The following is a 12,359-nucleotide window of genomic DNA, read 5'->3' on the forward strand; positions in this document are numbered from 1 at the left end:
TCTGATCCCTGACACCAAACCATGTCTGGTTTCCACTAAGTCGCTCCGTCCGTCCGTCTGTCTCTCTATACTCCTGATATTTTGCACAGGTGCGCAGGCCAGGAAGGGCACGCACCGTATGTTTCATCAATCATTCAAATTGGGACGATATCGTGTTGGGTTGATCAGGCGCAGGGAGATGGAGAGTAATGAAGCAGATGAACACGTCGAAATAGTCTTTGTGAATGAGACTGAAATGTTGTAGCGCCGTAACAGAACCTCGTGGACGGATCCTCGGAAGGATTTTCCATCTTCACAACATTCACCATAATTGTAATTTAATATTCACACGTTTGCAAAAAAAAAAACAACCCCCTCAAAAAAGAATGTTGTATTCATTTTTCCACAGCCAAATCCAATCCATACCCGGTATAATAAACCTGAACCGTTTTTGATGACGACCTGCTGACATGACATTTCCACTCCCCGGTCCTGTATAAAGCCCCCCCCCCCCCCCCCCCCCACACAGTCAAATCATATTTCTCTCCCACCCGTCCACGAGTCAGCAAAGCGAGCGCTACCTCGACTCCAGCACAGCCATGACCCCATTCCCCGTCATGTCACGGGTTCAGTGATGTCGCCAAGTGATGAATGCAATTCCATGTTTGCTCTTTCGATCTCGCTATCCCCCCCCACCAACGTCGGCCCTGTTCTTCTTCCGCAGACCCCCATTGATTTTCCATGGCGCTGGCGGATGATTAATACAATCTACACTAAGGCACTTGTTGCACCTCGTGTTGTTCAAGTGTGACAGGAGGCAACGAGAAGGCCCCCCTTCATCACCCGTTCAGTAGCAGGAGGTCAACAGCAGGCCACCGGGGGGCTTCCAGCAGGTTAAACCTGGAGGCCTCCCGAGTGTAGGCCTACACCACTAATACGGTCATCAGACGGGAGTTTTTCAAAAATATTGAACGCAACCTTGGCTGGAAGCCAGTCTCTTCTTTCATCCGCGTGCTCCTGCCATACTTCTCGGCAATTTCACCTCGGTTCAATTTTCACACCTTTTTCAAGCTGGGATAAATCAATTTTGTTGTAGCACTCTAGGCTCCGATAAGGAGTTGATAACGCTGAACAATAATTCGGCCGATTGTTCTGGACGGCTACATGGATTGTAACTGATGGTTTTGATTTTGATTCCGTGTTCGTGCCTAAATGGGTGGTGCGGTGTTCAGAAAAGGGTTGATGTTGTAAAGATTTTTATCATATTGAGGCAGACGTGTCTCCCGTTGTAAGAGGTCCAAACCTGATATTCTTTAATGGTATCTTCTTTGTATTCCTTGGCTTGTGATCACAGTACTCCAGCATCATCTTTCGTACTTTCCCTCCCTCCCGAATTGAACAGCATACAGTAAACAACATTCAGGAGTGAGTAGGCCTTTGGCTGATGCTAGTTTCCACCTACAAAACACTGAGGAACGTCGCTTACGGAGCTGATGCTATATAAACCTGTGTTTTTTTGAGAACATTGCCTGACAAATGCAGAAGGTGTATATATGAATATTAAGCAGTCACAAGCGAGCTACCAGCTCAGCTGAAGATAAAAACACCCCCCCCACCTAAACTCAAATAGACCCAAGTCCCGTGCAGAAGAGACGAGAATAATTCCTCCTTATAGACGCTTTTCAGTCTGAACACACCATCTTCAAGTTCAAAACAATAACAGAAATCTCCTTCACAAAGTGGTATTCCACATTTAGTCGACTTCGGTTTGTCTTGACATTAGAATGTATAACTGGAAGCAACACGAAAGACTCAACCTTTTATGATATTTCCCTTGTAAGTAACGACACCGCTTTTTTAAAAATCAAAGATACTTTGGGAAGCGAAGGCTTATTGGTGGAATGCCGTCGACTCGTAAAAGCGCGGCTCGTACACCAATGTAGCAGATTGCATGACATAAAATATTTTGTTTGCTTGGCTGAAAGAGCACCTTGAAGGTATCCCGGCACGCTTTCAGTGCGTCCTTCTCCGACACACTCACCTCATTTAACTTCCGCGCTCCAGTGCATGCACATAAACTCACGCAAGTTGCAGAGGGGAAAGGCAGTGCTGCGACTTAATGATGTTTTTCCCGTTTATTGGCGGATATTATCAGTCTGCTGATGAATCAGAGGGCTCTGCCTGCGCTGCTGTTTCGCAAAGTCACTCGGTGGTTCTGACTTCGCCCCTCTTCAAGAGCCTTCCTCTCTCTGTTATTCCTCTCCCTCTGGAAGATGCGCGTACTCAGCTCCTCTCGGTTGCACCAGCGATTTCACGTTGCACTTTGTCGTTTTCTCTCCTCAGTGACGTGACTCCAGGGCAGAAAGACTTTGACCCGTCCAGGCCCAACTACCACCCGATAGACCACGCCTGCTGGGGGCGGGGCCAGAAGTAAGCCGCACCCACACCGTGTCGTTGCACCCACCTTCACCTTCCGCCGCGGGAGATCCTCTTAAGGAGTAACCCGACGCGGGTTGAAGAGATGTCGATGGGAGCCGGGGTAAAAGGTTGTTCGATAGGGCTTCAGTTTCAGGGAAACCCGGGATGCACCATTACCACTTTCCTAACTCGATACCCATTCCAAGTCCATTCCAAGTTTTGCGGAGTCAATTATTCAACTGTAAATTCTGCAGAACGCATGGAAATGTTTATGTATGAAAGGAACAAAGCTAATGGGATGAAAGGAACCTCTTTAAACCCCGATATAGTCAACACGTTGGAAAGAGATGCAGTCCTCGTTTCGTCTTCCTCTTGATAGTCCCAATAAGGGAGAGCCCAGGCCTAAGGCGCCGAGACTAAGAGTAGAAACAAAGCAAATCTAATTAACCTAGGTTAATTGTCTCTGCTGTCGTCGTTCTGCTGGCTGGCGTTGCCCCTCCGCTCCTAAAGGAGCGGAGGAATCTCTGCTTTCCCCGACGACACGATTCATCTCCCTATCGCTCCCGTTTGTTTAGCCAGAGGAACATTCACTGTTCACTTTGTACGGGTGACATAGTGGTGGAGTGTCTAGTTTTGTTGTAGCTCCGTTGTTGCCCGTTGGGGTTGATGCATCTGAACGAGTTACAAATGTAAAGTTTATAGAGAACCATGCAAACTCTTCCTTCTACTGTTCACACCGGTCCACTGGTGCCCGATGCGAGGGCCCTTTGGGGTCATAACGCACCATCGAATAAGTACTGAAGCACGGTTATATCCGCACCATATCCCATGATGCATAGCGGTTGTCGTTGTTCATCAGAACCGTCCAATAGAAACGCTCGAGACAATGCAGGCTGTTTGGGCAGATGAGCGGTCACAGGGAAGACGTCCAACACCAGCGTCTCGCTCATGGGACCCGTGCACGTCGTGCTCATGCTCTTCCGGTACACAATCCATGCCCGGGTTCCTCCTTTACTTGTATCCTAGATAGTGTACTTTAATACAACCTTGCACGGCGTCCAGTGCAATCCAGGGATGAGGGCAGGATGTGAAGCCACCCTGTTTGAAACAGCGATGGGCGGCATGAACTTGTATTTATTCCAAAACAAAGAACGTTTTCCTTTTCATCACTCCGAGCGTTAACGCCACGCCTTTTCCCCTCTCTTCATCCCTTCTCGCTCAGGGTGCCGTACTTGGCGGTGGCGCGGACGTTCGAGAGGATCGAAGAGGACTCCGGCCGGTAAGTGGAAGCGGAGGAGGTGAAAGTTGAATCGAACAAAGAAGAAGTTCCCCTCTCTTCCTGTACTTCTTCTATTTGTTCTCTCGGGGTCATGGGTCGGAGTGTAATGTAATCCTCCTCTCTGCGGGGTCCATTTGTGCGTTTGGCGTTGCTCCCGGCGTTCTTTAAGTGCAGGCGGGGGCCTCACGGGGGGGTCAGAAGGCCATGCCGCATTAACGAGGCGTCATGGCGATGCAAACCCAATTACTTCAAAGGGGATCAGAGGAGGAACCGTAGCCTCTTGTGTTACCCCCCCCCCCCCCCCCCCACTCACCCAGCCCACCCCACTAATTGAGACGGGGATATGTATACAGATACATATGTCTAATATACAGTGTGTCCGAAAACGAACTCGCCAAACACACTTTGAAGCGGCTCGGGTTTCCCGTCTGCCCGCATGCTCCTCCAGACAAATCTCATTTCCTCTCCCACACCACAACCCGCCCTCCCCACTCCCCCCCCCCCCCCCCATCTCCCCCCTGCCCCTGCACTTACTCCTCTCCTTCCACCATGATGGCTTCACAACAAAGTTAGCCGGCCCTTCCATAGTCTCTCTCTCTCTCTCGCTCGCTCTCTGTCTCTCTATCTCTCTCTGTGTCTCTGTGTCTCTGTCTCGCTCTCTCTCTCTGTCTGTCGCTCTCTCTGTCGCTCTCTCTCTCTCTGTAAGTGATCCGATCGGTTCCTGCTCTCGCTCTGTGTCGCCCCCTCTCACTAAATTGGCAAAACAGACATTGATGTTGCAATACACACAAAAGATTCAAGAGTATGATGCAAATTGAAAGGTCTAAAAAAAAAAAAACTAGAACACATCTCTAAAAATAGTGCAAAGTTCCTGGCTAGGATTATAATATCACAGTGAGGTTTGGGGCCTTTTAATTAGGGTTGTCAAGGAAAATGAAATGTGTGAGGATACACGGCATTATGGTGTAGTTATCTCTCTCTCTCTTCCTCCTCTCTCTCGCCCTCTCTCCCTCGCTCTCGCTCTCTCTCCCCCCCTCCTCTCTCCCCCCCCCCGCTCTCTCCCCCCCCCCCTCCGCTCTCTCTCTCAGGCTGAGGAACATTGAGACGCTGTCCAACCTGCTGCGCTCCGTGATGCTCCTCTCCCCAGGTAAGGAGACCCCCCCACCCCCCCTCCCCACCCCTCCACTCCCAAGTCATAAAAAGGAGACCTAAATGAATAGATAGAGCTGCCGCCCCTACCGTTGGGAAGTCGTTATTCAGGGTAATATGGTGGAGAAGTACCCCCCGTGTCCCCCTTGGACCAGAGCAGCGTCCTGATTGGCTGAGATGAACGCCCGGCGGCTCGGTTCAGGAGGGAACTTGACATGTTTTGACCACGTTCTCTGAAAGGTGCACTGCTCACTTTCTGGCGTGATGCATCGTGCATACATTAGTGTTCAAAATCGTTCCCTATTCCCTATTCAATCTCTATTCCCTATATAGTGTTTATGATATAGTGCGCTATGTAGGGAACGATCAAACGAGAATTCGGACCCTACGCTTAACATTTCGAAAACATGACCGCATTGCGTTGTGGTACACAGGAGTCATTTGTAGGGAACATCGTATGTAAACCACTTCGAACACCTCTACAACATAGCGAGCACCCGATCTAGTGCGCTATATCCGTGATAGGGAACGATTTCAAACACATGTATTATGTGTATTATTAGATTCCTTATTTTGTGTCCTTCAGAGTTTGATTACCTTGGTCAGGCACAGGATTGAAGGAGGGAAACTGTGTGAGTGTGTGTGTGTGTGTGTGTGTGTGTGTGTGTGTGTGTGTGTGTGTGTGTGTGTGTGTGTGTGTGTGTGTGTGTGTGTGTGTGTGTGTGTGTGTGTGTGTGTGTGTGTGTGTGTGTGTGTGTGTGCTAATGTGTATGTGTTGTTCCAGATGACCTGCTGTGCTGCGTGTACCTGTGCCTGAATCAGCTTGGCCCCGCCTACCTGGGCATAGAGCTAGGGGTGGGCGACACGGTCCTGATGAAAGCCGTTGCCCAGGCAACTGGTAATACACACACACCTGCATATAGCCGTACCAATAAGCCGACACGCCTCATTCATTCGTTCAGTCACTCTCATAGTATTGAGCGCGAGAGAGAGAGACGATGAGAGTGACTGAACGAAAACGACATGCAAAAAACAAACCCTCACACACTATGACACACCCGGCCTTAATCGCCAATCACCGCTCCCCTCCCCCGCTCACACCGCGCCGGGCCCGCCCGCGACGTTTACCCAATCTCGGGGGTCTGGTTTTGTTGTTGCCAGGGCGACAGTTGGACAAGATCAAGGCGGAGGCGCAGGAGAAGGGCGACCTCGGCCTTGTGGCGGAGAGTTCCCGTAGCAACCAGCGCACCATGTTCCAGCCCGCCAGTCTCACGGCGGGGGGGGTGTTCGCCAAGCTGAAGGAGATCGCCAGCATGAGCGGGAACTCGGTGGGTACCAGCAGGAAATGGGTTTCATTTTGAAGTTCCCGTTGGGAGTTTTTTGTTTATGTTTGGGATGCGGTTGGTGGAGGAAGTAACGGCTTGATAGGCAATTTACTCCGGTGGAAGTAGAGCCGGCAGTCTGACAGAATGTGCCCAGTAGTGTGGCGGGGAGGGGGGGGGGCATGTTTGCTTGTGTAACTCCCTCCGGGATGTCACGGAATGTATATTCCTCGCCTGTTTGTTTTTTTTGTCGCTAATTTATTTGAACTCTGTTGAACGTGAAAATCTGTTCTTGCCGGTGTGGCACACAGACACTCACGCTGTGCATTCTCCTATTCTCTCTCTCTCTCTCTCTCTCTCTCTCTCACTCTCACTCTCACTCTCACTCTCACTCTCACTCTCTCTCGCTCTCGCTCTTTTTCTCGCTCTCTCTTTCTCTCTCTCCCCCCACTTCTTTTAAATCTCAATTTCCGCCCGGCGACCGCAGGCCATGAATAAGAAAATCGACATCATCAAAGGCCTCTTTGTGGCGTGCCGCTTCTCAGAAGCCCGCTACATAGTCAGGTAACACACACGCGCTCGCAAAGACACACACACACACACGACCCCACACACACACAAACCTACACATATACACACGCACACAGAGACCGAGAGACACGCACACAGACTCACACAGTCACACGCACACACACCCCGACACACACGCACACAACCCCCCCCAAACACAGACAGATAAACAGACCTACACACACAGATAAACAGGCAAACAAACACACACACACACACAACCCCACACACACGCACAGACACACAGGGACACACACCTACACACACACACACAAATGCCAACAGACACTCACACACACAGACTCCCTTGCTCCACTGCGTCTCCAAGCGTACACTTTCAAACACACGTGTGCTCCAACATGCCAGTAGATCTTGGGTTTGCTCTTGACGTGCCGACCACACACTCTCCCGCGAGGAGTCCGCTGTGAACCTAATGCCTTCCACCTCTCACGTCTGTTCCCGAGCCTGCCCACTGCTCAAGCACACGGGCGTTGTCATGGGTACCAGTTAGTTTTAGAAACGTCAGTGTTGGCCACTGCTTGTGGCTTGTGTGTATGTGTGCACGCTCACACCTTCCTGTGTGTGTGTGTGTGTGTGTGTGTGTGTGTGTTTGGGGGGGTTGTGTGTGTGTGTGTGTGTGTGTGTGTCTAGGTCCCTGGGGGGGAAGCTGCGTATCGGGCTGGCGGAGCAGAGTGTCCTGGCCGCCCTCAACCAGGCCGTGTGCCTGACGCCCCCCGGCCAAGGTCAGCCCCCGCCCCTCCTCCCCCCCCGTGCCCCCCAATACACACCCCCCGAGGGTGGGGTCCCCGTCGCGGACGCTCTCCCTTCGAGTGCGCCGCTATTCCCAGAAGCGTTTGTGCGGCGGGCCGATGTGGAGGTTTTGGCGATCATGGTAATCAGCGGCCAGAGCGTCGCGGGGTGCACCCGGCTGCACCCCGCGACGCTGTGTTCCTAAGAGTGTGTGTGTGTGTGTGTGTGTGTGTGTGTGTGTGTGTGTGTGTGTGTGTGTGTGTGTGTGTGTGTGTGTGTGTGTGTGTGTGTGTGTGTGTGTGTGTGTGTGTGTGTGTGTGTGTGTGTGTGTGTGTGTGTGTCGGGCTGTTGTTGTTACCCTGGAATGCTAAACAGCCTGGGTCGGCCCATCACACCCCCCACCCCCACCCCACCCCCCCCCCACGAGTCGTCCCTTCCCCCCCCTTCAGTCGGGGAGCGTCTGAAACCAGAGCAGGCGAACACAGAGGAGGTTAGCCTCGGCCGCCGCCGCCGCCGCCACACAATGAGCCCTAGCGCTGATTAATTAGCATGCGGATCTTACTCACAGACAGCGCGGCGCTTTAATTAGGGTCAGCCAGACCACAGACTCCGCCGGAAAATTTACATTGATCCGCGGTCTTGTCGGGGAAATGTTTCTCTTTTTCTTTTTTTTCTCTCCTCTTCTTTTTCGTCCGTTTATTTAAGCAGGTGGGTTAATTAACGACGTGTTCCCATTAAAAAAGCTGCGTGGCGGCGGCTACTACCGAGCCCCCCCCCCCCCTCCCCCTCCCCCATCTCAAATTATTTAACCAGGTGAAGCAGGAGCACATTAAAAGCCAAAGAGGCGTTTAAAACAAAAAAATGCATTATCCTATTATCCTTTTTTATTCAGGCCAGGTGGGCCTTCTTAATCGAGGTAAAACCGACCGGTTTATCATCGTTGGATCCAACGCTAATTAATTCATCCCGTTAAAACGGACGGAACGTGGAACGGCTACCCCTAACGAGCGCCACACGGCGCATCAATCAACAAGCACGAATACCGCACACGCGTTAACCTCGGGACCACCGGCCGGACCCTAAAAAACGGGTCCTCGTTGTGCACGACGGCCCCACCGACGGTTACACAGCGCGGAGCTCGGTAGCAGAAGCGGTCGTCGCGTTGATGACGCGACCGTGTTGCCATGGAGACTCTGGTTCTTATTAGGAGATGTTAATTGTGTTTCTGAATGCATTCTCCCTCCCCGTCGATGACGACGGCAGATTACCCGCCCGCTGTACTCGACGCCGGCAAGGGAATGAGCACAGAGAGCCGCAGGACATGGCTGGAGGAGAAGAGTCTCATCCTGAAGCAGACCTACTGGTAACTAGCACACGCTTTAGGTGGACTTTTTAGTTCATTTTTTTACTATTGTTGGAGTTTCATCCTCGTACATCTCTCTTTTTTGATAACGTGGGCCCTAATCCCGGTCTCCTTTTTCTTCCTCAGCGAGATGCCCAATTATGATGTCATTCTGCCAGTGCTGCTCAAGGAGGGGATCGACGAGCTGCCAAAACACTGCAAGCTTACCCCAGGTAGGGCTGGCCAATCACTGCAGGCTGATACCTGGTACGCTGGCCAATCACTGCAGGCTTAGCCCACGGGTACGCTGACCAATTGCGACACAATGGAGTTGAATTGTGAATTCAAAGTGGGAGGGAGCGCAAATCCATTTACCCTCCAATTAAAGAAGGAATGACAAAAGGGATTGACTCCTCGTTATACCGGTTTTTATTGTTAGCTGGGATAGCACCTGTTATATGCACACAGGCCCTGGGGAAACGGAACACGGGCAATTATTCCAAATGCCTGCATCGAAGAAATGGGTTTGAATAGTCCATTCCAAGCCCTGTTGTGACAAAGCACAGCTCCTCTGCATCACGTATCGACAAGCAGGAGGAACATCTTAGGTCCTACCGGTCAGCTAGCACGCTCTGAGCCACACCGCTTTATGACCACTCAAATATGTATCCATACGTTCTTTATTATATCCTGCCTTCTTCTCTTTTTAATAGACGCGTTGCTGAACAGAATAGCCTGGGGGAGGTCTAAAGAATAAAGAATATCGCCTGGGTCTGCAAAGAAAATGGTTTAGAATCAAACGCGGCAATCTTGTGGTAGCTGTGTCGCAGTGAGCTAGCCTGGCTGCTGCCGGTCTACGCTCAAATCGTAGGTCGCACGTTGGTTCTGGGGAAGCTGCTGTCATTTTCTTCAGCACAAGAGGAGTGATCAACGGGCCTAGTTCAACTGACTATACGTATTTGGCTGCTTGCCGTTGCTTCCCTGTCGTCCCTTTGCTAAACCAGCCAACAGCGCACCTGGGGGGGGGCAGCCGTGACCTGTCACCCTTCCACGGGAAGAAATGTGATTTCATTAGCGTCATCCCCATAGCCAATAAAGTTTTTAGTATCTTCTGTGTCTAGTTCATCTTCATATCCGTTTGTTTTTTTTGCGAGGCCCGGGGTGACCCTTATATTTCAATAAAAAGTTATTAAAGATTGGATATGAATGAGTTCCGGACATTCGAGTCCTGCCGTAAAGTTGGCCAACAAAATGTACAGTTTCTGCGGAAAAACTGTATTTTTAAATGCCAATGCATCAGAGAAACCCAGAAAAGCCCTGTGTGTACACACACACACACACACACACACACACACACACACACACACACACACACACACACACACACACACACACACACACACACAGGTGCCTTCTTTTGCCGCTCACGCACACAAAAGCAGTTTGTCCCGATTTAAAGCTAAAAACAATTTTGTCGTCGCTGTTATTTTGTTCCTTTGTCACTTGGCACACGACCGAAACCATTTTCTTAACCGTGTGCTGGTCATGAAAGATGCATTATCTCCCGGGCCAAGGCCTCCTGGTTGGAGATGTGTAATATTCTGCGCTGCTGAGCTGCTGCCTGTCTGTGTTGTGACCGTAAGGCCGGGGTCTTCTGTGGCTGTGCCCCCCCCTCCAGGTGTACCCCTGAGGCCCATGCTGGCCCACCCCACCAAGGGGGTCGGAGAGGTCATGAAGAGGTTCGATGAGGCGGCCTTCACCTGCGAGTACAAATACGACGGCGAGCGTGCTCAGGTGTGTGGGTGTGGGTGTGTGTGTGTGCACAGACGGACGTTGGCGAGACTTTGTTTTTCTCATCATATTCTTTTTTATTTTTGGCTTCTCACCCAACATATGCCTGCTGAATTTTGTATGCATTGGCCTTTGGGCTATGTGTGTGTGTGTGTGTTTGGATGCATTTGTGTGTGTATGCCTCTTCTGCTGTATAAATGCTCACTTAAGCTTCTGCTGTGTGTGTGCGTGTGCATGTGCGTGCTCACTGACGCACGTCTCTTCCTCCAAGAGCTGGTAAAAGCTCTGCGTTCGCTTCAGGCTGTTGAGGTTAGAGCAGGCTGCCTCTCCTAGTGTGTGTGTGTGTGTGTGTGTGTGTGTGGTGTCTGCCTGCCTGCCTTTAGTGAGAGAAGAGTGGAAGGGAAGGAGGAATTAAAGCAACAAAGAGAAGGACAGTTGTGGACAGAGGGAGAGAGGGCGGTCAATACAGCGCCGGTAGACTGAATCCCCTCTGGCGTTGTTGTTAATTCTGCTACAGTCATGCCAATTAGGTGTCTTTGAACTGAAATGAATTGAAGGGGGGGGGAGGGGAGAGAGAGAGAGAGAGAGAGAGGGGGTAATGCATGTGGTGAGGTTGTTGTGAGGGAGGAGGGAGGCACTGAGGGTGTGACAGAGACACAGCACGTAGGAAGGGAGGGGGGGTTTGAGCGAAGAAGGGTGACGTACTTTTCTGACTCCCTGTGGTCCTCACTGCAGTAGTCATGACTCCACGCGGCCAGCAGGGGGCCTCGTGGCTCGCTGCTTAATTAAACCGTCCTCAGTGTGTTGCTGGTATTTTTTACATTACTGCCACACTGTGTGTGTGTGTGTGTGTGTGTGTGTGTGTGTGTGTGTGTGTGTGTGTGTGTGTGTGTGTGTGTGTGTGTGTGTGTGTGTGTGTGTGTGTGTGTGTGTGTGTGTGTGTGTGTGTGTGTGTTTTCACGTGCAATTGAAAGTGTTGCCGTTTGTTTTGATTGACGACCTTCGAACGGCTAGGAAATGGACGTGGTGTGGGCAGGTGTGTGTGTGTGTGTGTGTGCTTCATCTCTGTGTGTGTGTGTGTGTGTGTGCTTACATCTGTGTGTGCGTGTGTTATTCAGGCAACAAACTGCGGGTCTAAAAATGGAAGGAAATGTCCCTCACTTGCCCATAATTGGGCCTAATGCATGCGTCCTCGATGGATCCCACAGCCGGCAGAGTGCTCATCGCCTCACTCAATGACGTCGCAAATTGCTATTTTACATTTACATTTAGAACATGGTTTAGAACGCCCAATGTTGTGCGTGTGCGTGCGCGTGCGTGTGTGTGTGTGTGTCCCCATCCAACCTTTTCTCATCAAAAAAACGTCCAAACCCCCCCCCCCCCGCAAACAGATCCATATCCTAGAGAACGGTGAGGTGCGGGTCTTCAGCCGTAACCAGGAGGACAACACCAGCAAGTACCCCGACATCATCGCACGCATCCCCAAGGTACACCGCCTCGGGGCCGGTCCAGCTGTCTGTGTGTTTGTGTGGCGGGGGTGGGGGTGGGGGTGTGGGGGGGGGGGGGCGGCGGCCCTAGTGGTGTTGTCTAAAGGGGCGCTGGTGAGGCAGGCGAGGCTCTGTTCCGCCGCTGGTGTTCACTGAATTCCCCCGGCGCGCTCCCACTCACTCACACACTCACTCCTTCACTTAACTCCCCTCCTGCTTGCCCCCCCTGCCTGAACCGCGCGCTCACTGCTCACGAGTCCTCGCGTGTCCTG

General features: G+C 51.4%; 1 protein-coding gene across 1 annotated transcript in view; it reads left to right on the forward strand.

Annotated features, from left to right (window-relative positions):
• lig1 (ligase I, DNA, ATP-dependent) overlaps positions 1–12,359 on the forward strand; it is a 39,865-nt gene that overhangs the window by 13,469 nt on the left and 14,037 nt on the right. The window contains exons 8-18 of the mRNA XM_056596027.1: positions 2,323–2,409; positions 3,620–3,676; positions 4,765–4,823; positions 5,610–5,723; positions 5,987–6,153; positions 6,635–6,711; positions 7,369–7,460; positions 8,731–8,830; positions 8,957–9,042; positions 10,488–10,603; positions 11,992–12,087. Coding sequence (XP_056452002.1) covers positions 2,323–2,409; positions 3,620–3,676; positions 4,765–4,823; positions 5,610–5,723; positions 5,987–6,153; positions 6,635–6,711; positions 7,369–7,460; positions 8,731–8,830; positions 8,957–9,042; positions 10,488–10,603; positions 11,992–12,087 — 1,051 coding nt within the window. The remainder of the gene's footprint in view (positions 1–2,322; positions 2,410–3,619; positions 3,677–4,764; positions 4,824–5,609; positions 5,724–5,986; positions 6,154–6,634; positions 6,712–7,368; positions 7,461–8,730; positions 8,831–8,956; positions 9,043–10,487; positions 10,604–11,991; positions 12,088–12,359) is intronic.

The sequence above is a fragment of the Gadus chalcogrammus genome, chromosome 8 (assembly GCF_026213295.1).
Source record: "Gadus chalcogrammus isolate NIFS_2021 chromosome 8, NIFS_Gcha_1.0, whole genome shotgun sequence".
Lineage (NCBI taxonomy): Eukaryota > Metazoa > Chordata > Actinopteri > Gadiformes > Gadidae > Gadus > Gadus chalcogrammus.